Below are 27,156 nucleotides of genomic sequence, written 5' to 3'. Positions count from 1 at the left end.
CCAGTCAGTCTGGCACCAGGCCAATCATGCCACAGTCAAAATCACTGAAATCACACTTTTTCCCACACTCTGACGGTTGATGTTAACATTATCTGAAGTTGCTGGCTTGTATATGATGATTTTATACACTGCACTGTGTAGTAATTGTCTTGTTAGATAGCTGAATAAATGAGTAGGTGTACAAGTAGTTAAGTTAGCCTATTCCTAAAAAAGTGCTCGGTCAGTGTACGAATCCCACTTTGACACAGAAATAGTCATAAATGCCTTTGTGCTCGTAGTTTAACTTACAAGCTAGAATTTGTCACGTAGCTAGTGAAGCTGTCCCAATGTGAGTATTGTTAAATATCCATTTGTTTTTCTCTAGTCCTATTTAATCCTTTCTTTCTTCCCTTTATCCCCATTTTAACGCCCATATGTAACTATAAACACTCACTGATTTCTCCAAACAACTGACCGCTATGACTCACTCTAGCTTTGAGAACATTTTTGAGAGTAGTGAATGCGTTTTGAATACTAAATATTATATTTAACTATAAAATACCAGGGCATTGGCTAACAAACTTACCGTTAAACATCCGAGGAAACTTCCAGAATGTGCAGCTCGTCCAACCCCGCTATCTGATTAGCATGTAACGTTAGCTTGCTGTACGGTACATGCTAATCGAAGGATTCCTTGCTAAAAACAGCTTATATTCGACTTTTTTCTATTAAAAACAATCACAGGTCAACCTAAAGAAAGAGTTACTGCCTCCAAATCGATAATACTTTTATTATCTGTCCATAAAATTAGCTCCTCAGGAGGCTAAACTGTCATAAACCAAACGCCTGTTAGCAGCTGAGAGCTTCTGCCACTTCAACCGTCCTAAAATCCAGAACGCGCTTTTTGTATTTCCCTCAGATATCTTGGCTCTTACATAGCTTTTACATGAATAAATGAATGAATGGATGGATGAACAAGCAAATAAATGCATACATACATAGGCAGCTATTTAAATTACCAGTTTATTTAAATATAATTCGGAACACACTATAACATTAATCCCACTGTAGGTTACAGAATCAGTTTAGAATAAATTAAAATGTCTGTTGGCCTTTAATGTTGTATTTACACATCAATAGTAGACTGTATTTTTGTGTTTTTTAGGATTTCAGCACTTGGGATAAGCATACTGACACAGCTTCCCATCCCATTTCCATCCCATACAGGAAAAATATACTTTTTTATATTAGATACATTTCAAATACATAGTTTCATGCCAAAATGTATGCCATAGAGAAAGTACATTAAATAATTTTTGGCCATGTTCATACATGTTTAAATGTATTTGGTACATAGCCTTTACATAGGCTACATTTATTTTCTATATGGGACAGCAGGGATGAAATGGAAATCTTAAAGCAAATATCTGTTCCTGTGATGATCAGAGTTGGGTCAAATACAGATGATAATAATATATTTACTGTGATATATTGTATGTCCAAAGATACTGGCTTAAATATATTATCACTGAAATGTGAAGGCTATAGGGCCTACTAACACAACATAAAACAGTGGAAAACCCTTCTGTGACTCACAGAAAACTGATTCACTCAAAAACTGATTCCAGGTCCTTTTTGTCACCTCTACATTTGGCAATTCCCTGTCATCCACTGGTCAGTTTAAGATCTCATGACCAATGTTGCTGTTCTATCGTATCTATACCCATAGGACCACAACTTTGGCCACCGTTTAGGTTGGTGAAGGGACAGGACCCCAAGGTAAGGAGAAGTACAGTAAAAGCCTTCCCAAAACCAAGAAGTACACAATACTGCTTCACACTGCCACCCAAGTCTTGGCTTCACTTCGCAGCAACAAATGTAGCACAGCACATTTACAAGAACTGAGAATTTTGCTCTTGTTTATCAAGTCAAATGCACTGCGACTGCCCATGCTAATTAAATAGTACGAATGGATGTTTGTTGAATACATCAATATAACGTCTTTTGAGACGCCATCAAATACGTGAAATGCATATTTGACCCAAGTCTGATAAGATAAAGTATTTTTCTCTCTCTGATATCAACTACATCACATAACCACTAAGGTCTGGAAAGTAATAGTCCTAGTAATATACTAATTAATTGGATACATTTTTAATCTCATGCCATTTACACATTTACAAACACAGTGGGCTGCAGCTGTGATTAGGTGGTCCCCTGGGCCTCAGAGAGGAGGTTCAGGTGAGTGTCTACTGGAAATGGGCTGTGCTGGCATTAAGATTGTGGGACTAGAGGAGGACTTGTAGATCTCCTGAGTCTGAACCTGAGGAGGAGATGGGATCGGGGTGTCTGGAGAAGCTGGAAGATATGAACTTGGGCACTACAGCAGTACTACTGGTCAGTTGCTGAATTCTGTGTATGTAAAACACATTTTTCAGAACAAACATTTTTTATTGAATTCTTCAAAGGTATGAAGACATAAATTAATTATATAAATTAAGCTGTACATTTTGTTCTTTCGTGGAATTAGATGGAACTAGTCCTCCAGAGGGAGGAATTTGTGGGTGGTGTTTTCACAGGCACCTGGGACTATCCTTTAATGTACTGCATCCATACAATATTACTAGCACTTCATTTCTATGCAGCTGCTGCCGCTTTATCAGATGAAAAATGCACTTGCTATAACATTGATTAATACTGTTCAATAATTAAGCTAAAGCGGATGTCAAAAATGACTATCTCACCTATTTGTTGTGCATGCACAGGGCCTGAAAGGGAGCTGATGACCACTGTCTGCCCTGTGATTGGATCCTGGGCCAACTGAGGATGACTGTGGTGATGCAAGTGAGGTTGTTCCGTGATTAGACCTAGGAGGCAATCAACACATAGATTGTGGTATTGATTAAGAATGACAAATCCCTTCCTGTGGGAACACTGTATACCCAAAGATGGATTCAACATATTCCACCATATTTAATATATGCTTGTCTAGGCCTTAAGTATGTCAGCGCTAATGTGCCAGCACAGGAATATAGTTTTACGCTTAAGGAAAGGCCAGTCTATTCCGTGTGTCATGACAGCAGTAATCTCTGCTGAAGGTGACAGGAATATGTTCTTCTGTTTAAACAATTTAGCTCTATAAAACATAACTTTCACTCCTCACTCATAAATACATTAATTTTAGAATGTTATAATCAAATGTAATTGACTTTAACAACATTGTAAATGAAAGTATGCTCTCATTTTTTGGCCAAGACAAAATCATAGAATTGTCAGTAGGTCATATAATGATAAGCCTCAATGTTATAAGCCTTAAAGGAATAGTTTGGCATGTTGGGTGTCGAAATTTGCTTCTTTGGTTTAGCACTGGAGCTACAAGGCTAACATTGCTAACACACACTACAAGTCAGTAGTCACCCAAATTTTTTCTGTAAATACATCCCCACTGCACCCAGGTCATCATTAAGGTTGCACAGCCTTGTCAATGAGGTTTAGAGCAGGGGTTTCTAAACCTAAACACGACAGCAAAATGGAAAGCTGTTTGTGAGCATCGACCATGAATAAACAAAATTATTCTCGCTTCTTATCTGAAACACGGTTCATTTAGCTCTTCTCATCGCATCAGCTTCCTCATGTTCCTCATGTTCCATACTAGCTGTATGCTGCAGGCAGCTACTTTAAAAATCCTTTCAGTATTAACTGAAAAGATTTGGGTGTCTATTGCCTTCCAGTGTTTGTTAGCAATGTTAGCCTTGTAGTCAAGTGCTAACTACAAAAGCAAAATTTGCACTGCAAACATATCTTGGGCTTTTACATATTTTTTGCCAAACCACTCATTTAAGACAAATAACTGAATAATAAGCCTGCAGTTAAAGCAATAGTTTAGTCAAAAATAATAAAGGTGGTAACAATGAATGAAAGTTGATATCACCAAGTCAGCATTCCAGAAATTACATGCTAACAAGTGTAGTAGGCTTGTATTCATAGTTAGCCATGTTAGCCATTTTGGTATCTCCTTAAAGCAGCACTACATAACATTTTTTAGGTTAAAATTGAAAGAAGAAGCATTACGCAGGAGAAAAAACATCAAAATATGTTGCACTCGTGCTTCTGTGAGTCGCCTTGTTAAGCTGGAAATACTTAAAAGTCAGATGTGCTGGGTTGACCATGTCATACTTCTTTATATATCAACCATCACACACACAGACTCAAAAGATAGGTCTGGTTTGATATTTAGGTATCAAATGCAAAAAATAAACATTATATTGATGAAAATAGGATGACAAGAGAAGATAATTTAGTTACATCCTCCTTCACAAATTTTCAACTGAGTTCTCTTTTCATACCCTTTCAACACACTCGCAAATGTTCTTCTACTCACAGGGGTCTGAAGCACAACCCACATTTCAAAATGTTCTTCTGCACACTGCGTGCGATTACACATTTCCATCAGAGAGGTCTCTAAATCCCCAAATCTTACATACTGCAGCTTTAAATTTGAAAGCAGTCAAATAGACGCCCTTCTCCAACCTTACCTCCCAGCAGCATCTCTTGCAGCAGGTTGTCGAGCTTGGCCAGGCCAAAGAGCTTGATGAACTGCAGCTGTTCAATCATCTGCCAGGTGATGCTCTGCAGGGTGGGCAGCAGCAACAGCAACTCACCAAAGCGCCCACGAGAGTCATACTGGCGGTCATTAATGTAGTCCTCCAGGCTCATCTGGACCTGGTACCGCATACTTTTTATCTTGGAGGGGTCTCTGAGGCTTTTGGCATCTGAAGGTCATACACAGAACCAGAGTAATTTAAATGAGTTAAGACCTCCATTGACCACTCCACGGGGGCGTTTGGAGAATTGAAAGCATGTGAGAAAATGGCCAGATTCTTTATTTACATAAGCACATACCAGGGTCGAAGAAAACAATGGCTTTCAGTGCTGCGTATTCGTTGTCATCGATTTGGATGTCTTGGAAGGGTGCGACCAATTCGTCGAGGACACGGTTAGCCACCCGGCTGATCTCTGCTTCGGGGCAGTTTCGGTGAATAACACAGCCATTACCTGCAAAGGAAAATGGGCATTTGGCCTTATTTGTGATTGTACCTTTTCTGTGCGCTCACGCACTAAAGAGTTGATGTAAATGACATGCTCTTGATCAATAGTTACCGAGAAGCAAAATGTCTTTGTATGGCATTGACCTCTTGGCCACTCCAAGCAGAAGATGTTCCCCTGCGTGCGCTCGTAATAAACTGACCTGCAAGACCGGAACAACAGGAGGAACCGCTTGAACATTTAGCTCATTTAAAAAGCATCAGCGGTCCACAATAAGCATACTCAATCAATACAATAACAATGGACATGGCAGAGAAGATCAGAAATTCTGCACAAACCAGGGCACCAAAGAGCAGGCTGAATGGAGGGCTAAATTGAGTCAGTCATGTGAATAGCAAATATTGAGCTCGAGCAAAAGGCCCTGCAATTTAAGCCGAGTGCCTCCCCAATTAGCGCAGGCAGTTTGGCTTTCGAATGGCCATTACCTGGTCGTCAAGAGGCAATTCGCCGAAGGCCGGGATGTATTTAGCCCACTCTACCAGAACAAGCAGCTGTTGCTTCATAGACTCGCACACGTCCCCAATGGTGGCTGATTTCTTCTCTGAGATGTCAGCAGGGCCCGCCGGGCTGGCAACACTGATCTGCACACAGATGGAGGTTGAGCGAGATGAAGTTGGCGCATCCTCCAAAACCGTTTATAATAATTACCCAAGCTGTTGCCTCTCTTAGAGTAAACCCTCATAAGTAGTCATGCAGATGATTGGAAACGTTAATGACGTTAACTGATGCTCATGCGGAGACTAATACTCATGCAAATTGCACATGGCACCTCTTATCATCATCATTAACTGTAACTGAGCATATCTGAAGATAGAGACCTTCTTTAGAATTATTCTAATGAGACTTCTGTATCGGCCTTTCGTTCTGTCTTTAATCAGCTCCGTTGCCACAGAGGACAATTCAAGTCAATGAGGAATGTCAAGGGAACATTCAAGCTGTTCCCTGAAAATAAACTTAAATAATATCTTCACATTTTGACTAGTTCATTATTGCTGGACATATCATACAAAGCTTTCTCCTAAAATGTAAGTTTGTGTGTATGCTTGTATTAGTTTTTGTGCATTTTCAGGATAAAAATGTATTAGAGGAAAATGAGCAGGACCTGGCCCTGACAAGCCTCATGTGTCACTTTTTTTTAACACTGAAAAGGCAAATACATTTTATTTATTTATTTATTTATTTATTTTGGACGTTATTCATTTTTAGCCATTTCTTTGAGGTGACCATTAAGGCTAGGTTTAGGGTAAAGCTCAAATTTTGTATTTTCCTTTTTTGACACAATTTGAAAATGCCAGGTGTTGTTTATACTGTGCCAAAAATTAATGACGATTAATAGTCCAAAATGACTCCTAAATAAATAAAAGATAATAAAATCCTTCAACATTATCTTGAATGGAAACTTAAGAAGGTTTTTTTCCTTCTTCTGTGAAGTTTGTTTTTGGGAGATACAAGGTTTTGTTACGCTATGTTTAGACAGGCCTACTCAGAGAAGAGCTTTCCTCATACACATATAGACTTGAGAAAATAACAGTCCAAAAAGGTTTTAAGGAAATCAATGATCTTCTATTTTAGATACATTTAGGAATTTCCCACCCCCTCTCTCACCGAAATCCATTGAAGCATTGATCAACCAAACCAACTGTAGGATAAAATCTACTGTTAATTCTGGGCTGCTGTGAGGAGCTTTGAAAATGGTTACATGGACACATTGAAATATGTAAAAAACCCTTACTGTATTAATTGTACACTTGTTGTATTAATGTTATCTCTAATGTTATCTTCTACTATATTAATATTAATGTTAATGTTTTTTATAAGGAAATAAATGTATACTGCCCAGATAAACAGCTTTTTAAATAGAATTTTCAGAAGTGCCTAAAACTTTTGTGCAGTATTATTTATGGGACATATGATTAATACATATAGGTACAAGTAGGTATATATACATACACATATATATATATATATATATATATATATATATATATATATATATATATATATATGTGTATATATATATATATATATATATATATATTTACTCAATTTGCACAGCTGAAAACACACAAACAATCTGGCTGATTAGAGAGCTAATAACACCCCATAGTGATAACTGAAAAGGTACAAATACAAATGTGCGTGCACAATCAGTAGCTGACCTGTTGTGACAGTGACTCTGCCTGTGCCAGTACAGTGATAGGGGGAAGCTCATGTGAGTCCTGTGTGCTTCTCCTGGAGCTGATACGATCCCGCTCATTTTGCACAGCTGAAAAACACACAAACAATCTGGCTGATTAGAGGGCTAATAACACCCCATAGTGATTACTGATTAGCTAAGACGATGGCACTTCTCTAACTTCCCGTCAAGCTTGCACACCTCCAAGAAATAAGGCTCATAAAGTGCAGACTTTCAGTAGTCTGTTTTCAGCTGATAATAAAATAGCATTAGTCTTCAACATCTTATCTGGTGAACCTAATTAATAAAGGTTCACGCAGAGCCAAGGACTTCATAATAGGTGCTTCTAACTTACTATTACTACAAAGTATTGTGACAATAAAGAAATTAATATAGAAAGAAGGAGGAAGAGGAGTAAATATTTAGGAGGGAATATAACAGTAAAAACAGTGTAACTTCATAAGCTTACTGGCATCTTTACTTTTACTTTTGAAGCAGAGGAAAAACTGCCGGAGCAAGAAAGAGAGGGAGGTAAAACTTTAACCGATCACCGCACCGAACAACATGTACGCACGGAAAGTGAGGTGGAGAGCACATGATCGCCTATCATAAAAGCCAAAGCCAAGGTTATACATCCAATAAACTGCACATTCCTTGTGTAATCAGTGCGAGCTTTTATGGCCGAACCCATTTCAGTGTTCAGCACTTTACTCTTTTGAGTTCTTCCCTCTTCCGTGTTATTAAGGAATTGCATGTTTATTGATCTTGGTTCTTTCTTTCTTTATTTCCTTCTTTGCCTTTTTTCCATTGCCTTTTTTTCTGCGAGTGACAGTTATTGGCGGAAGAAAGTGTATGTACCTTCTTTCTTCATTCCAGCTCGGAAGCATTTGTGAAGCCTACAAAAGCGGCACTGATTCCTCTTGTCTTTGTCGACCACACACTGACGATTGAACCTGTTTGAATGGGTCAGAAAACAAAGATTTTAGACTTTTTTTTAATCCAAGCACCAGACAGGTTGGTCGATAAATGTGACCTATAGCAGCCTTCATGCACTGTAAGTGTTTGTACAATAATAGAAAAAACTGTCAAAGTAATTTCTGACCATTCCTGTTGGTCCATTCGGCATGACAGCTGGACACATTATGAAAATGTGGCTTTCATTTGGTGTAAAATGTGTTGATATTTGTACATGTGTTTGTATATGTGTGTGTACATTTTTCTTGTATTTCATTTTTTGTTTTAATTTGTCCCTGAGAATCACTTATGACATTTGTTTGGGTTTCTGCATCAAAACAGTCATAATTCATTTTTACATGACCATTTTCCAACCTCTGTTTATCCTTTGCCTTTAAGACTGGTATGTAAATGACTTCTGTTCTGACTGCCAGCTTTGTATTGTGCCTCATTCAAAAAGCTATCTGGGCTTAATCACTTTATGTTCAATGTGAATAGGCGGGGCTAAACTGCTATACCCTGAATAGGTAGATATATGTACATATGTGTGTTTTCTGTGACATCACAAAATAAAACAGGCTCTTTTTGGACGGTATGGAACGGAGAGTGAATGGCATGTAAATTTTAACAGTGTTTACATACTAAATCAAACTTCTATTTCCAAAAATAAGGAAAATATGGTTTTCCATTATATGGGCCCAATCATTTAATTTTTCCACACATTTCTACTATCAAATAGAGTAATTTAGAGTAAATCAGCATATATGTGGAATATCAAGATATTTTCAGTTTTCAAAGATTTTTTTACAGGCCTTGATTGTTTAAAATTAACTAGAACTTGTTTCACGAACCACTATGTGTGAACAGCTCCAGAAGGGGCGTGCCAGCTACCTGCATGAGTAGACATGGCTCTTCCTTATGCTTCTGCGGAAAAAGCCCTTGCAGCCATCACAGCTGGAGGCTCCGTAGTGCTTGCCTGTGGCCTTGTCTCCGCAGATAGCGCAGTTGGAGCTCACCCCATTATCCCCCTGGATGATGCTGGGCTCCGTTGGCATGCTTTCTGAAGATCAGACAACAAACAGCAACAGTGGCAAAGTAGACTAAATCACACACAAAGGGATTACCATTTGAACCACTCGGGTTTTAGTGCAGCCCTGCCGCAACCGTTGTAGTGACAGGCATGAAAAACCGACTACTTTATTAGTCAAAGCAGAACAAGGGTACTGTACAGTTATAGCTTTGTCCACTACAGTACAAACTAATGTAAATGTAACATTAAAGATAAAACAATGGCCTTAAGGTCCAACTGAGTACCTTAAATGAGTTTTAAAGGCACACTACATTCATTTTCCAAGGGGAAAGAGGCATATTTGTATACTTTCATAAATAAAAAAAAAAACCTGGAGTCAACAAGATGTGTGGAGTGAATCCAAAAACTGAAATTAAATACTGTACATTTACTATACTATATTAACACCAGTTCAATGGTATCTTAAACAGTTTAGATTGAAATGTCTAAAGCAGACACCACAATGTAAACCTATGGTTTATTCACAGGTTAAATTGCTTTGAGAACTACAAGAAGCCATAACATGTTAAAGAATACAGCAAATATTACTAAATAATGCACTGTAATTACTCTATTCATACTCATTTCTTGTCACAAAATTACTATGGTCAATTATTTGCTCAGCAAGATTTGAATATGAGGATTCTAGTTTTATTATAAGTTAATTCTCAATGCTACACCATTTTCTGCATTATTATGGAAACATCTACAGCTGCATTATTAAAAAAGTATTAATTTTTGCAGCTTTCAACAAACTGTTTGAAATCTGTAAAGAATTAACATCATATTAGTAGCATTTTATACATGTCTCTGCAACAATATTAATTAATATTCTTTAAAACAGTGATTGAAAACTTTTGAATGGTAGTGCACGTTTACTAATTAAAGATACTGAAGATGTATCCTCAAGACCACCCTAGTGATGCCGTTTGTGCCCTGAAAGCTACAGTTTAGTACCTTTTTTAGGCCTGGGTATTGTGGAACTGATATTGTGGAGAGATTATGGTAAGTTCTTTTTAAAGCAAGTTGTTGCAGAGTCAACTACTGTTCAGTGAAGAGTCATTCACTGTGAAAGAGAATAGCAGTATCAAAGGTTTCATTATCAAATAATTTGTTTTTTTGTTTTTCTACATTATTTACAAATTACTATAACACCCAGAGATGTAAACAATCCTACACTAGGCATTAGCACAGGGCTGATATTAAAAGAAAATGCTGTATGGAATATGAGAGGGGAACAAAGAATGAATGTGATCCAATCTTGTAACAAATCGATCCTGAAATGGCACACAGTGTTTTAGGAGTTTGAGCATGATAGCCTACTTTTAGATGCTCATCTTATGTGGTGCTTGCAGCTTATCTTTAAGCCTAAAGAAGTAGTTTTTCAAGAGGAAATCCACCAATTTTTCAAATTTTCAGTCTTTAAAATGCAAACAAAGTCTCTCAGAGTGGTTTGATCTGATGTGGGTCATTGTAGAGAAACTTACTGAAACAGATTTCTTTACAATGGTGGTGATAGGAACCAGAGGTCACAGTGTCTACAGCACAAATATAACCTATTTATTTATGATCTGAAAACACAAATGAGCCTACACATGTCTTTTGAGTTTGTATATGTAACAATGACAATGGCAAAATATTGGTAAATCTGAAATATAACTTTTCTTTGGGGACTATTCTGCTTCAAAATGCCCTGTCTGCACGATTATGACGTCAATGCATTTTATATATATACTTTTTTAGCCAAGACCTTATCTCAAGAGTACCATAAATCATACTTAAGGTCTCAGTCAACAGGCAACATATTTGTAAACATTTTGTCTAAGGTAGTTTGTAAAGACATTAAACTCGCCAGACGTCTGGTTTCTATCACGACCACTGTGAACAATTCTGTTTAAGGTTATATAGATTGGAGCATTTCACACCATACCACTCTGAATGACTTTGTTTACCACCTAACAATGGAATTATGAGGACATTTTTAAAAATGAGTGGGATTTTGAGAAATGAGTGGGATTCCCTTTGAATTCACTCTGAATCTAAATAATTAGTGGAATTCTTGAAAGAAAATATATCAGATTGTATCAGTATTGACCAATACTCAATACTACAATATCAGTATGGGAGTTTAGAAAAGAATGATTTTGTGCCATTACTTGACTCAAATGTGTACATCATTTTCATATGAACCAAATATATTACATTACAACATTACTTACTTGTTATTGTAATTACTTGCACTAATTGTGTTGATATAACTCATACCTGTGATAGTGATGTACACATTTGAATCAGGTCATTTTTTTCACTGCATTTCAGTGCTTTGCTGAAATTACGTCTGAATATTTAAATTCTGACCATATTACTTGATAAAAGTATCCATCTTTAGTCCATAGGTGGCTGGATGGTCACTTAGGGAGTTGAAACATGGAACAAAAAAGCCCATGAACTCACTCGTAAGGCCTCACAGAGGACCATTACCAGCCAACGATATTTATACAAAGACCGAAGTCGAGCACACAAGTTGAAACCGCAAGTCCACTCTGCTTCCAGCGGCTATGCAAAGTACGCTAAATGAGGAGCAGTTAGCAGAGCTAGCATGAAAAGCAAGGAGGTTAGCAGCCCCCACAAAGCAAAGGCGCAAATATGTCTATCACACCGCGGCCTGGCCCGCTCTGTCGTCCCTCAATCAGCGCCGTTAATGAGGAGGAAGAGGATTTCAATAAAGAACTTCTGCATAAGTGAACAAAGGGGCCTCGCCCGAGAAGAACCGCTCGTGAAATAGAGAGCGGCACCCCTCTGTTCAAGCACAGAGAGGATAGGAATCAATCATTCCTTTGTGCATCCAAAATCATAACATTTCAACAAAAGAATTGCAGCAGGGGACTGGAGTCTTTTTATGCACAGAGGCTGATTGAAATCTCCCTCTAATGCAGGACAGACTTAATTAGGATTTAGCCTTCGTGTTTTATCTCCCAGACAGATATTCGATGGAGATTGACATCTCAGGATGAATTTTAATGGGAGCTGAAAGCAATCTCTTTTGATTCAGCATATTCCCAACCTGATCCTTCCTCATTTAAGAATAAAACATAATGCAAAAAATGAAGCGCACAGGTTATCGCGGAGAAGCAATTTTGCCCCGTCAGCTTGGGAGAGCTAATAATTAGACCGCAGCGCATGTTTTATGCTCTCAATTTCAGGGAGAAAAGAAAACAGGTTATTATGGCTTCACTGTTTGAAATGAAACAAAAATTACTTCCTAAAAATTGAGCTGAATTTGAGCATACTCTATTGAGTCAAACAATGTAAAGCTAACTGTAGAAAAGATCAAGGGGTCCAAGCACTCCCAACTATAGATGGCAAAACGTGTTTTCTTTTCTCAAACCAATACTGATATTGAAACCTTAAGTGCTGTCCAAAACTGATCCAGCCAGCCTTTTATTAATTAGACCAACAAAGGCCACTAACTACACAGAAAACGGTGCATTGATAAAATATAGTACAGTTACTGCCAAAAGTAAGTAAACTGGAAAGGCCAAGTGATGTTGTTGTGAAAAATTTTTATGTGTCACTTTTTTCTGTGTACCATGAAAATATCTAAAAAATACTTTAGGCTGTCTCTATAGAGGGCAGCATACCACTTTCTCTTTTCCGATACTGATACTGAAATTGAAACTTTGAGTATCTATCCAGTCATATTTCTTTAAAAATGCTAAATCTATTATTATTTTTTAAATTTTTGCAAAATATTTAATTATTTTATTTATTTTTCATAATTTTCCTTAAAAAATTACCAAGATAAAAAAAATAGAGCATCTAAAAGCCAGCTATCATGCCCAAACTCTACAGGAAGAACTACACAGCTAACATTACACAGTATGAGTAAGTGCTATTTCAGGATAGATTTGTTACAGGATTTAACTCAGATTCATTATTGCTTTGAGATCTGATCCAGCATTTTTATTATATACTCATTCCCAGTATCAGAATGGTGCCCTCTGGAATTATAACAAACACCAATTCAACAACCTTAAATGTAGCTAAACAAACACTCTGTTCAATTACACAGTCACTGTGAAGATACAACACTTGTGTTTTAGCTTGTGTTGGAGTAATATAGTCTGCTTTTGGCTTGGAATAGTTTTCCCATTCAGGTTATTTTATGGCCTGTCACTATCTCAGAAAATGGATGTCCTGTACAGAACAGTAAAGATAAACTGATCTCTGCCATCACTAAATTTTAAGCCAACATCTGGTTAATGAAGAACGAGTGGCCAAGATAAATAACATCTTGGGGCTACCTCAGGTTACAAGCTAAACTCAGTGGCACTAGCCTGTATCAGCACAGAAGCAGAAAACAGTTAAAAGTAGGGGTGGGCAATATGAGAATATGGAATTGGGATCATGATAAAGTACATTACAGTATTCTTTTCCTATCATATCGGTATAACTGACTACAAGATAGATTAGATTCAATGCGGCACAAAATTGTGTATAGATTAAATCTATATCACTGTGGCACTTAGATGTGGCACTTCAATTTTTTTGTCTGTATCTCTGTATTACGAAAATGTCTCCAGGTTCCTTAATATTATATTTCTGCCATTTTGCCCCCCATAGTTGAAAGGATTATGTAATAATGCACAATGTTTTTATATTTTTTACAATCCTACCAAATTTAAGGTAGCTCAACTTATTTGGAACTTCTTTACCTATACATGTGCTGTGGAACCCTCTGTTGAATTTTAAGCTGTGCCGAGAGACATCCGCTATTTTTGGCTAATAATTAGCTTTTTTGGTTGAGGGACAATCATTCAGTTTCTCAAAATAAGCAAATGAACCCTGTCGAGATGCCTCACATCTAAAGCCTTGTACTACACTGACACTAGCAATAGCCATTTCAGCGATCAAATGAATCAGCCTTCCTATTTTGCCTTTCTAACTATATCCAGCCGTTTAAGCAGTAAAGACCTCCACAAACATTTTAAAAGAAGGCCTAAGGTTATAGTCACTCCAGCAATCCATCAGTTAGAACAGTTAGGTGCAAAACAGCAATATTGTCAGGTCACTCACCCCCACTATAAAGCATGTCAGCATTCTCAAAGCCTAGCGTGCTGTAGGTAGGGTCCAGGCCCTCACAGTAATTAGCCACATCCATGTCCAGCAGGGATTTGGAGAGAGGAGTTGGGGAAAACTTCATCCCTGCCTACTGAATTTCTGCTGAAGCTGGAACAGCACTATGTCTATGTGCAAAACTGCTAAGGCTAACCTAAGGTGGTCCATCTCTCAAGAATGCTGATTTGTCCTCCTCCAAGACAAGGGAGGAGCCTTGACAAAGACTCCTTACCTCCTTGCTCAAAACTTTTTCCAACTTATCTGCACTCATTATCCGAAACTTATCAGAAGGATGAAGAGATAAAAGTACTTTCCAGTGACTAGTGAGAGGTTATATTGGGCCTATTGAAAGCTCCTCTAACGTCACTCGCATCTACAGAAAATAAACACCATTATATACTGAAAACAGTGTACTTACGTCTTGTGTTTTTAACTGTACTGTTCACATGGAAAAGGACCAAACATTCAACAATATGGGTGGACACGTCACCCCTCTGTAGTCATAACAAGAAGGTGAGATTCATCCTGCTTCCACAAATCTAACATTACAAATTTGTGAAGAATTCAAAATTCAGTCCAGGTGTAATTAAATTGGTCTGTTGCTTATCTTAAAGTGCAGACTGTTGATGTTAAATTCCTGCCAACTTAAGATCATCCTTTTATTATGAACTGTAACTCCGTCATATATACATCTGGCCTTCCACTATGATGACCACCTGATCTAAAATCCCATCTAAATCAAATGAGATCACAGTTGTTCCACATTTAAAATTTAGAATATATTTAGTTGGAGGTCATTGTTTAAACCTTAGCATCTAGCAGTGCTGGTCAATGGATATTTTTCACTATTGATACACTACTGTTCAGAATTTTGAAATTGTTATTAAAAGTTCAATAGTATAAAACCAATTTGGTCGCAGATAAATGTATAAAATAGTTGTAGGTTTCCAACAATTAGTAATAAGATGGAAGGCTTTAAAAAAAAATTTAAATTCAAGGCGCTTCAGAAGAGTTCAAAGTATAGAAAAACTAAACTGAAAAAAGAAACTTTTCAAAATTTTAGAAAATAAGCAGAACAAAACAATTAAAAAACAAGCTATGTCAGGCTGTTTTAGCACACTCAGAAAGTCAGAGAACACCATTCATTTATTTAATTTCACTCAAAACAGCTGTTAAGTACAAGTTATTTCAAAAGAATCAAGCTGCTTCAGATCTGAACAAATCCACAGGTGTTTCTATCCATCTTTCCACTATGAGAGGACAAATCCACACTATGAGTCTGAAAGGATGTGTAGCTGCCAAGAAGCCCCTACTAAAGAAATGAAGTATACAAAAAAATAGAAAATTTGCAAATGAAACAAAAAATCTGCAGGTGTTTTTAGACCAATGAGCTGTCCACTCCAGAGTCCAGGCCTCAACATCACTGAATGTGTTTGGGATTACTTGGATCAGAAAATGCAACCAACTTCTAAGACTGAACTTTTGGAGTGTGTAAAAATGAAGTGAAAGCAAGTCTCCTGAAAAGAATGGAAGCTGTAATAAAATCAAAGGTTGGACACAGTAAATACTGAAAAATGTAATATTTATTTGTTCTGTATAATTTTCTGTTAAATATATGTGTATTTGTGATCTGCCTACACACATATGTACACATATATTGCCCTTCATGTTGTGAGTCATTCAAAGCTCTTGAGACACTGAGTCATAGAACAGTTTATAGCTGTTTTATTGTTTTATCCCTAAAGGTGGCTTACACTGAGAAGATCTGTAAACACCTCTGGTGTCGTTTCGATGACTCTCAGGTGAAACAGCTCTCACAGCTGACACAAGCGGCAGTGGGACAGCAGTTCACGCACTAGTTAAACTGGGTTAAATGTCTTGTTCTGTCCACATTGACAAAACAGTCGTTTCATGATTTGTGCGAACACAGAAGTACCTTGTGAGGTTGGATATTATTGTTAAAGCATTAACAATAACAAATGAGCACAATGTGCAGCGGAAACTATTCAACTATGCTGAATAAGTAATAACAGGCTATGAACATTTTCAAAAGACTGATTTTACAAAAAAAGAGTCAAGACTGTATTCTATTTACATGAATGTCCGAATGACCGGATCAAACACTGTAAAGCCTTAAATCTTTGTCCAACAAGAATGGATCAAAATATATCAGTTGTCAAATCAAACAAGCTTTGGATTCTGAGTGGGAGGAAGTTACATTTTAACTGAAATCCAACAATGAGCTGAACGCCTCACTTTAAAAGAGGAAGTATTCTGAGTCTTCACATGACACCATGGAGGTCACACCTTCTATTTTCACTTTATTACTTTATAACAAATACTGTAAATAGAAGGAAGGAGGGGTTACAGGTAGTACATTTTACATTAACTGAAAGTAGAAAAAATGATACTGTTTATTGTATTTCTTAATGTTACAATGTAATATGATAAAACTGTATGCAATTTAATATGAATATAATACTAACACTACTATTACTACTACCACTATTAATACTGCTAATAATAATAATAATAATAATATCTCAATGGTAAATACAGTGGCCACCAAAAGTATTCGGACACTTTAACCATCGGTAAACTTGGTAAAGTTCTTTGGGCTACTACATAAAATGTTGACGTTTGATAAAATGATATTTGTTTCAGAGAAAAACACCTTCAGTGCAACATCAAACAGACTGCAGACCACTTTTTTAAATAGCTTTGCCAAAAATAAAATTACAATATTGGAATGCTCTGTTTAAAATAAATGCCACTTGGTTTGGCATTTTGTTTCCTATGAACAATTAACTTAAAGAGGAACCCCACCAATTTTTCTAAATTTCTACATAATTCAATCTCAGAGATATATAAAAAAAAAATCATTTGGAATAGTTTAATGTAAAAAGCTCAGTTTTAGAGAAACTTACTGTTTCAGGTTTATTTACAGTGGTGGTGATAAGAACCAGAGGTTGTGACGTCAACAGTGCAAATAAAAAACAGGCATTTTATTTACTATCTGGAAAAAAAAGTTTCCTTTTGGGATCCATAATGAATCATGAACATTTTAGAACAAATGCTAATCTAAAAACTCTCATAAAACAATGTTTCATGTATTAGCATATTCATAATGCTTCACTGTTAGAGGCATTAAATGTTTCAGATGTCTGGTTCCCATCACCACCACTGTGAACAATTAGGGTAAGTTTCTCTAGACTTGAGCATTTCACATCAAACCACTTTGAATGACTTTCCTTACATCTCAACAATTTAATCATGCAGCACTTTTGACAAACCTGTGGAATTCTCCTTTATTACAGTTCTTTATCAAGTATGGTACAAATGTCCAAATACTTTTAAAAGCCACTGTATGTCTCAAATGTTCAGCGATAGTCTTTAGACTTTATCACACAGACTGCTAAACTGAACCAAGCAGCACTGAACAAAAACACATTTCCTGATGGAACTGCATTTAAAATGATGCCTGGAAATGTCAATAATCATCTGTTATGCCCAAGTTATTCCACTTAAAATGTGGGTTCTTTAAAGCTGAAGGAGCAATGAGCATGTCTAAACATCATAAAATACAGTCATTTTCTCAGCTATACTGCTCACATGAGAAACCTTTCAGAGACAAAATATCTGAATGCACTTACTGGGTTGTGTGTTGTGTTACTGGGTTGAAAAGTAATTCAACCAATTTTTTTAAAATGTCTGATTAATTCAGTCCTTGAGATGTAAACATTCAGAGCGGTTTGATGTGAAACGGTTCATAGTAGAGAATCTTAGAGACTCTGATTTCTTTACAGTGGTGGGAACCAGGGGTCACCACGTCTGAAACACAAATGTAGCCGTTTTATTCACTACCCAAAACCACCAGTGAACCTGCACGCATCTTCTGAGGTTTATAAGTAATGTTGATGATGGATGGTAAAATACTAATAAATCTAAAAAAAGGGGGGACTACTTTGCATTACAACACCCTGCATGTACCCCTCCGCCATAAATAGATTAAAATAAATACATTTTTAAGCTAAAACTTTACCACAGAACTATCATAAAGCAATGTGTCAGACATCAAGCAGCATATATCTGACCACTTCAGGTAATAACTTTCTGTGAGGACGCTTTAAGAGGTTGACGTCTGGTTCCCATCACCGCCACTGTGAACAGTTCGGTTTCTCTAGAACAGAGCATTTCACACTAAACCACTCTGAATGAAAAATGGGTGGAGTTTCCCTTTAAGGTTTAACAACATGTTGGTAGTCTCTCTCTTTCTCTCATATATATATATATATATATATATATATATATATATATATATATATATATATATATATGCTACAATGCAATCATCTGTCGAATTAATTCTATACAGCTTTCTCCCCACATTTTTACTTGATAATTTTACATAATAATAATAATCATAATAACAATAATAATACTTTCACATAATAATACTTTTAAAAACATGATATAAACTAACCAACTAGCCTTATTTTATTTTGCTGCAGGCTACAAACGCCACTCTTGACCTTCATCCTCTCCACTACTACAGTGGGTCGTCAAAAGCGCTGGAGAAGAAAATACATGTTTTTGTTATTATTTTTGCTAACGTAGCTAACGTAGCCTAAAGGCTAAAGCTGGTACGAGAAGTTATAAAGTTGTGCAGGTAACATGAATGAAAGCAGACGTTGCTCACGTCATGAAGTTCAATGTACAAAGGCTACACAGACTGGTCAACACAGCCCAGAGGAACAGAGGCTAACCAGCTCCAAGTAATGGGCAAGACAGCGGCACAGCCGCGACGCTGAGGTTGGCTTCTTTTTCGAATTTCCCGTTCCACCTTAAATGGGGCAGCAGTTAAAAGTTCTGGCGCTTGTTCATTTAAGGTGGAACGGAAAATCCGAGTAAGAAGCTGTTACAGACTAAAAACAAAGGTATATGGTCTACAGCTGCTGTGGAAAGCCAGGTCTTACCTTCTTCCCGTCCAAGAGCGATTTTGCATTGATCCAACACGAATCTATCGTATCAGTGACATTAAAACCTCTCACTTTTTCAAATGGTTTTGCTTTCAGCTGCTCATTTGCCAGACTGAACCAGGGCGAACTCGGTCGAGTGAAATTCAGTGCCACACTTGATGGTGTCAGGGTAGCCTCATTAGATCGATTTACTAAACAAACTGAAAGTTGGGTGGGGATGTTAAACAGTAACTAGGCCCAATAAAAAAGCTAAAGAAATGAATCGTTGTTGTGTGTTCGTGGAATAGGCCACACATAATAAAGCCACAGAAATGAATCCTGAAAAACACATCCACTTGTTTTTGTACAGCTATCTGGTCCTTATTTATTCGTGGATTTAATGGTGAAATGGTGATTAAAGGGGAGTTCCACCGATTTCCCCAAATTTCTGCACAATCTAGTAGTTGGAGTGTAAACAAAGGGAGATAGATCCTATGTGAAATGGTTTATTATAAGCTTAATGACTCTGATTTCTTTACAGTGGTGGTGAAAGGAACCGGGGTCACCATGTCTACAGCACAAATATATTTTATTTACCATCCAAAACTACAGTGAACCCACACGTGTCTTCTAAGTTTATATATGTAATGTTGATGATGGTAAAATAATGGAAAAAATCTGAAAAAAAAGTTTTTGGGGGGACTATATTGCATTAGAACACTCTTATTGTATCCTTTCACCATGAATGGATTAAAATAAATTGATTCAAATACATTTTACACCAAAATGTTTATCACAAACCTGTCTTAGACATCGGCCAATATACTGATCATCTTTTCATGTAATAACTTTCTGTGAGGGAGCTTTCAGAGGGATTAAACCCCTCAGACGTCTGGTTCCTATCACCACCACTGTGAACAATTCTGACTCAAAGTTTCTCTAATGTTGACATGTGAACCATTTAATTATGCAGAAAATTTGAAAAATTGGTGGAGTTCCTTTTTAACTGATGTATATACATATATATATATATATATATATATATACATATATATATATATACATATACATATATACACATACACACGTATGTATGTATATGTGTGTGTGTGTGTGTATATATATATATATATATATATATATATATATATATATATATATACATATACATATATATGCTGTTATAAGGACTTTTTTCTAAAACCTCATAGCGTGGCACTCTAATAGGCAAGAAAAAGATGCTCAATATCGAAATCGAAGACTTTTATTTCATATCTGTTGAAAAAAAACCTTCATATTTCACCCACCAGTTTCTTGCTATTTCCTTTTCTATACAGCAGATGGCGCCAAATCCTTTTTTAAGATCAAGCTTACCGTTAATGTCACATTTAAAACACCTTCCTCCTCTTTCAGTTTTCTTTTCTTTATTAAATATAAAAAAAAGTTTAATGTATTATGTATACACTGAACATATTTAAAAACATACTATTCACTCCCCAGTCAAAGGAAACTAAACTGCAAAAATATTCTGTTTTAAAATGTTTTTGTGAAACATTTATATTTACATTCAGTCAACACTGTCAGAAACACGCTACCGTGCAGGTACATTTTTCATTAAATATTCTTAAATATGTTTTTCTCAGGAAAAGTGTATTTGTACCTTTTCACAATCTAATGTTTTGAAGCAGAGCAATAAAATAAAAGGTAGAGGACAAGACAGTGTGTATGGAGTTAATACAACTTAAAAAATATGATTGCAATGGATTATGGTACAGTTATGTTCCCAAACTAAAGGTACTGAAGACGAACCTTTGAGGGTACCACCCCAGTGACAGTTTAGTATCCTTTTTTCTGAGTGTACAGTAGTTTAGCCCACCTCTTATTAAAGTTATAAGGAATGTTTCAGCCTTTTCTGCTTTTTGAACAAGGTGCAATAGAGGGCAGCCAATCATAACAGAGGTAATTTACATATTTCTGTGTTAAAGATAGAAAAAAAACCAATAGCCTATTTAAAGGCTTTGATTCTTTCGTTTTAAATGATGAAGAGAGGTTATGTAAAAGAAAAAGTGGTCATGTAAAAATGGCCTAGGACTGTTTTTTGGCATAAATGCACACAAATGTCATAAGTGGAGCTTCGGGTGAAAAATAAAATTCAAGAAAAAAAGAAGGATATGAGCCCTTATCAAAGGTCATGAAGCTTATATCAAGCTTTTTTGATGCCTCTTTTGAAATCTCCTCCATGTTTTAACCTAAAGGAACATTTAATCACAATATGCACTCGTTGCTAGCAAGAAATGAACACTAGTCTACTGACGGCTCATCCACATAGTTGTTGCATTACTGGGCCACATCAGCAGTTTTAGGTGTGACCTTTTTGGTCTTGTCCTTCTGAACAGTGTTTGAGAAAAATGTCCCTTAGCGTCAAATGTTTTTCTTGTCTCCGGAGAAGATCTGTAAGGGAAGACCACGATGAACAGAGCAGATCTCTAAAGCTTTGGTTGTTCAAGCAGTTTGTTCACCATCTCCCCTCAGTAAACCATGACTGCCATGACTGTTGCATTCTTTTCTCTGCAGTAGTTGGGCAATAAGCTCAAAAGGGTATTTCCTGAGGTCAACATTTACACATGTAACATATTCCCTTCCCTGCGAAAGTGAGCAACATGTCAAAGCAGGTAAGAGTGGTGATAGCCAGAAACACTTCATTATCTTCTTGCATCACTGTGGGGTTGTGCAGATAGTACAACCGGAACAGGTGGTACGGCACCAGGCAGGTGAAGATGATGAGGATGAGGCTGACACTCTTCATCTGGGCCCAGAACTCCTGCTGGTCCCGGCAAGCTGCCCCATGCATCTTGATAATGGAATACAGAATGACTCCAAGTGCACAGCTCAGCATGCACGACACAAGGAGGATGAGAACCGACAAAACAATGTTCAAGGCCAATGCCGCACCTTTTATGGCCCCTCCAAAATTGAAACATTTGTCTTTATTGCCATTGGAACCATACTGACTTAAGATGATCGGGCCAATGATGATTAGAATAGACCATATACCAACGCTAGCTGCCAAGGCATGAAGCCTCCGGTAGAACTCTGTTCGATCTATTTTCTTGAAGTACTGCAGGAAACGAATGGTGAGGATGACCGTGTAGATGACGAAGACCAGATACATGTGTAGGTGGATCATGGCGCTGACCATTTTACAGAAGGGTTGGGACAATGTCCATTTGTTGGTCACAGAGTAGTGGATGCGGAAAGGGATGGTGAGCATGAATATGAAATGGGCCAAAAGCAAGTTCAGAAACGCGATGGTGGTCCACGAGCGTAGGTTGGTTTTCAGCATGTTCACCATGACAATTAGGCCCACGCTGCCCACCAGGAGCACCACCGTGTAGATGCTGATAAGGGCGATTCTGTGGGGCGAGTCAGCGAGGGAAGGGTTCTTTGTGTAGGCTGTGAGGTCAGTGAGGGAAGAGTTCTCTGTGTAGGCTGTGAAGGTGGAATAGTTGATGGTGGTCATGTTCATGGTTTCTGTGGAGAGGAAATAAGCACTGTCACATCAGTGTGAAACAGCCCAAGGTAGTTTTCCTGCCTCTATATAGTTGAAACCATAAGTGGCAGAGAGAATATAAATGACTTACCCTGATCGGTTATTTTTGTAATCTACCAATTATTTCAGAAATCAATTTTCAGAAATCAATAAAAATTGGCTTTTTAAAGTTATTTAGGCCAGTTATGCTCTCTTGAACTCCTGGTCACCGATGGCTGTCAAACTCGAAATCTCATGCTGACAGGGCCAACGCTTAACCGGCTGTTCCATGGAGGGGCCCACAAAATATGAACTTAACTCAACAACAAACCATGCAAACATTCTTAAAAAAGATAGTTCTTTAAGGGTTCATTAGTAAAGAAAATGGTTCTATCTAGAAACATGAACACTCAAAGAACCCTTTGCATGATTAAATGGTTCTTTGCATCACGAAAGGATTCTTAATATTGATGTAGAATATAGTGTAGATGGTTCTATATAGAACCTTTTTGAAAAAGGTTCTAGATAGCACCAAAAAGCATTCTTCTATTGTTACACTCTTAAAAGAGATAGTGCCTTAAGGGTTCTCTTGTAAAGAAAATCGTTCTATTTAGAACCATGAACACTTAAAAACCCTTTGCATGATTAAATGGTTCTTTGCATCATGAAAGCGTTCTTCAGATTGATGGAAAATGTGTTGTATATTGTTCTATATAGAACTTTTTTGAAAAGGGTTTGGCTATTGTTACACTCTTTAAAAAGATGGTGCTTCAAGGGTTCTTTAGTAAAGAACAGAGTTCTGTGTAAAAGCATGAACACTCAAAGAACCGTTTGCATGATTGATTAATCATGCAAATGGTGATGAAATGGTTCTTCAGATTGATGAAAAATGAAGAATATGCTATAGATGGTTCTATATAGACCTTTTTGAAAAGGGTTCTATATAGCACCCAAAGGGTTCTTCTACTGTTACACGCTTGACACCATATATATTTTCAAAAAGGTTCTGTATAGAACCATCTACAGCACATTCTCCATCAATCTGAAAAACGCTTTCAAAATGCAAAGGACTCTTTAATCATGTAAAGGGTTCTTTGAGTGTTCATGATTCTATATAGAACCATTTCCTTTACTAAAGAACCCTTGAAGCACCATCTTTTTTAAGAGTGTACAATATCAAGTTTGTTACAGTAGAAGAACCCTGTTTGGTGCTATATAGAACCTTTTCAAAAAGGTTCTATGTAGAAGCATATATAACACATTCTTCATCAATCTGAAGAACATTTTCATAATGCGAAAAACCCTTTTATCATGCAAAGGGTTCTTTGCATGTTCATGGTTCTATATAGAACCATTTTCTTTACTAAAGAACCCTTGAAGAACCATCTTTTCGAAGAGTGAAGCCTTTCGAAGATTGCAGAATACTTTACTTGAGATAAAATAAGAAGCATTTAACATAATTAAAACAGACGCACAGTTAGGTGAGAAACCTGCTGGCCATTCCTGGCTGTCAGCCGCAAGATCATCAGCGTTTAAGTCTTTTTTAAATGCTTCATACTTTACTGAAGGAGAATTCCACTGATTTCTCAAAATTGTTCTTCACGTCTTCATAATTTCATGATTAAGAGGTAAACAAAGTCATTCAGAGTGGTTTGATGTGAAATGCTCTGTTCTAGAGAAACGTACAGATTCAGAATTATTCATGGTGGAGGTGATTAAAAAAAGGTTTCTGAATGCTTTAAGGCCTCTAAAAGCTCCATCACAGACAGTTATTACACAAAATGGTTATGAATATGTTGCCTGAAGCCTGTGACATTGTTTTATGATGGGTTTGAGAAAAACATTTGGTCTAAAATGTATTTTTTAAATGCATTCATGGACGCCTGAATACATAGAGGATGATGTTAGGCAAAATAGAAAAAAAAATCCTTTACAGATCTACCACTATTTCATCATTATCAACATATATAAAACCTCAGGAGACGTGTGTAAGTTCACTGGTCATTTTTGAATGGTGTTGTAGATCTCTGGTTCCTATCACCACCACTGTAAAGAAATGTTGCTACGTTTCTCTACGATGACTCATTTTACATCAAACCACTATAAATGTTTTTTTTTTTTATTACATCTCAGTCACTGAATTACACAGAGATTTTGAGAAATTAGTAAAATTGCCTTTTAAGCGTCAGTCGGGCTCTGTTCACTGCCCTAGATACGAGCGGAACAATTTCATGCGTAAAATATTCAGTGGCATGATGTAAATTGGCCAAACTAACTCACTGCCAATCCAATGATAAAGTATTGTAATCTATACATATATTTTTAGCTTTAATAAGGAATTGTGACAGCCCTTATCAAACGCTTTACCATACATTTACAGTACAATACAAAAGTCAGAATGCACCCTTCATTTATTTCAATTCTAGTCATAATTGCTATTAAACACAAGTTATTCATTTTTCAGGAAATATTTTGGAGGATATTAACTAATAAAATTTTTAAAACACATGTAATACATTTGACTCGTAACAACTGTGCAACGCCGGGTAGACCACCAAACCTGTCCCCATCAGATAAACAGAACTTAAAGCTTAAAATCCACAGGCGTTTCTGTCTGTGCTTCCACTGTAAGAAGACAGCTCAATACTATGAGTCTTAAAGGATGCTGTTCTCAGAAAAATGGACTGGCAACCCCAGAGGCCGGACATCAACATCACAAAATACGTTTGGAATTACTTAGATACTGAGAAGCAGAAAATGCAACCAACTTCTAAAACTGGACTTTAGAGGTGTGGAAAAAAATCCCTGCAGATTTCTTTGATAAATTAGGGGTCCCACTAGAGGAACGAAAGCTGGAAAAAACAGAAAGAGTCGACACTAAATACGGAATAATTCGATATTAAATTTAGTTGATGAGGCTTTTTTGTGACACTGAACAATGAATAACCTGTACCTATTGGTAATTTATGGACTGGAATTAAAAAAATGAAGGGTGTTCTTTTGCACAGTAATGTTAGTAGTCTTGTATGGTCTGCGTAAGAGACATTTCTAGATCATTACACACACCACACACACACACACAGCATTAACCGAATGACAACTTTTTTTTCTGTAGTTTTTTTCTTGCAAGACTTCTTAGTTACGTGAGAAGTTTTCATAAGCAAACTGCATAGTGTGGTTACTGTGTTTTGTTCACTCAAAAAAAAAAAACCACAAAAAAACTACAACGGCCAGTTGCTAGTTTTAAAATAACCATATCAGCAAAATTCATTACACTAATTACATTCATTACTAAATGAATACAATTGTTAACCCCTTAAATGGCCAGGGCCTGCTGGCGGATCCAAAATGTATTATACACTTCTATAACCTAAAAATATCTCTACAGTTTGCACTAAAGTTCCTGTTGTTACTGAATAATAAGCCTTAGTATGTCAACAGCCTGGGATTTTAAGGGGTTAACTACAAAAACTACAATACAACTTCAAAAATGAAAGTGCACATACCGTCTGAGTGAAGCAGAAGCTGGAGTGTAAAGAGAGCACTAGAGGAAGTACAACTTTATGATGGCCTCAGTGCTCTGTTGACTTGGATATGAGCAGCACTAGTGAGGCAGGGAGGATCTTGCAGCACTAGCTGCTTCGTCATTCACGCTGTAGGCTGTGTGTAACACTAAGTCCTGAAGTGCTTCCTTTAATAGGACATCTGTCACATACTTCTCACTTCTGGTGTCTTTCTGTTTTTTTTACTCAACCTTACTGTTTTTATCTCTCACCTTTTTTGTTGATTTGTTTTGTTTATTTACATGACTTGCTTACATTAACAACTATACTTCATCATAATATTGTGTGTCCTAATGTGCACGTAATGTTATGTAACGAAATTTCAATAAATTTGATTCCGTTTTGGGGAATGGTGAATCTTCTTGTATCCAGCGAGAGGACGAAATATGATGTATAATTGGATTCCATAATGTGGAAGCAACACTTCCATATACCACATTTCAGCAGTGTACCTGTTCATACAATGGCTTCATACATTGTTGTTGGTGTTCATATTTTGTCATCTTTGTTTGAGCCATGCTCAAAATGCAAAAATGCTGTACATTAGCATGTTTGCCCCCAAGAGCAGTCACACTGAGAGGAAGGATGTGGTGGGGCCTGAGATATTAATGGAATTCAAATTAAGCATACACAAAAGCATTTCACAGTGTCCTGCTAGTGATAACTGCTATTGTGCTCCGTGAGAAATAACTTATCTCAAAGAT

General features: G+C 36.9%; 2 protein-coding genes across 4 annotated transcripts; both read right to left on the bottom strand.

Moving 5' to 3' along the window:
- Window positions 1-984: 984 nt before the first annotated feature.
- hnf4g (hepatocyte nuclear factor 4, gamma) lies at window positions 985-19,571 on the bottom strand. Of its 2 annotated transcripts, none has more exons than XM_036558024.1 (10): window positions 19,379-19,571; window positions 9,107-9,275; window positions 8,120-8,214; window positions 7,245-7,351; window positions 5,511-5,666; window positions 5,140-5,227; window positions 4,882-5,034; window positions 4,515-4,751; window positions 2,724-2,846; window positions 985-2,337 (listed from the first exon to the last, which is right to left on the bottom strand). In XM_036558024.1, the coding sequence occupies exons 2-10, from the start codon at window positions 9,268-9,270 to the stop codon at window positions 2,204-2,206; spliced, it is 1,257 nt and encodes a 418-aa protein (XP_036413917.1). In that variant the 5' UTR covers window positions 9,271-9,275; window positions 19,379-19,571; the 3' UTR covers window positions 985-2,203. The 2 variants fall into 2 exon arrangements, with proteins under 2 accessions (XP_036413917.1, XP_036413916.1); XM_036558023.1 differs by lacking the exon at window positions 19,379-19,571 and adding an exon at window positions 14,361-15,159.
- Window positions 19,572-21,420: 1,849 nt separating this feature from the next.
- On the bottom strand, window positions 21,421-26,534 carry LOC118798920 (probable G-protein coupled receptor 141). 2 transcript variants are annotated; one of them, XM_036558546.1, is made up of 3 exons: window positions 26,396-26,534; window positions 22,835-22,891; window positions 21,421-22,798 (listed from the first exon to the last, which is right to left on the bottom strand). In XM_036558546.1, the coding sequence occupies exons 2-3, from the start codon at window positions 22,884-22,886 to the stop codon at window positions 21,972-21,974; spliced, it is 879 nt and encodes a 292-aa protein (XP_036414439.1). In that variant the 5' UTR covers window positions 22,887-22,891; window positions 26,396-26,534; the 3' UTR covers window positions 21,421-21,971. The 2 variants fall into 2 exon arrangements, with proteins under 2 accessions (XP_036414439.1, XP_036414438.1); XM_036558545.1 differs by having other exon boundaries at window positions 21,421-22,891.
- Window positions 26,535-27,156: the final 622 nt, after the last annotated feature.

The sequence above is a fragment of the Colossoma macropomum genome, unplaced genomic scaffold (genome assembly GCF_904425465.1).
Source record: "Colossoma macropomum unplaced genomic scaffold, Colossoma_macropomum, whole genome shotgun sequence".
In the NCBI taxonomy this organism is placed as follows: domain Eukaryota; kingdom Metazoa; phylum Chordata; class Actinopteri; order Characiformes; family Serrasalmidae; genus Colossoma; species Colossoma macropomum.
Note: the sequence above shows the minus strand (reverse complement) of the source record. Positions and strands in the feature narration are given on the sequence as shown.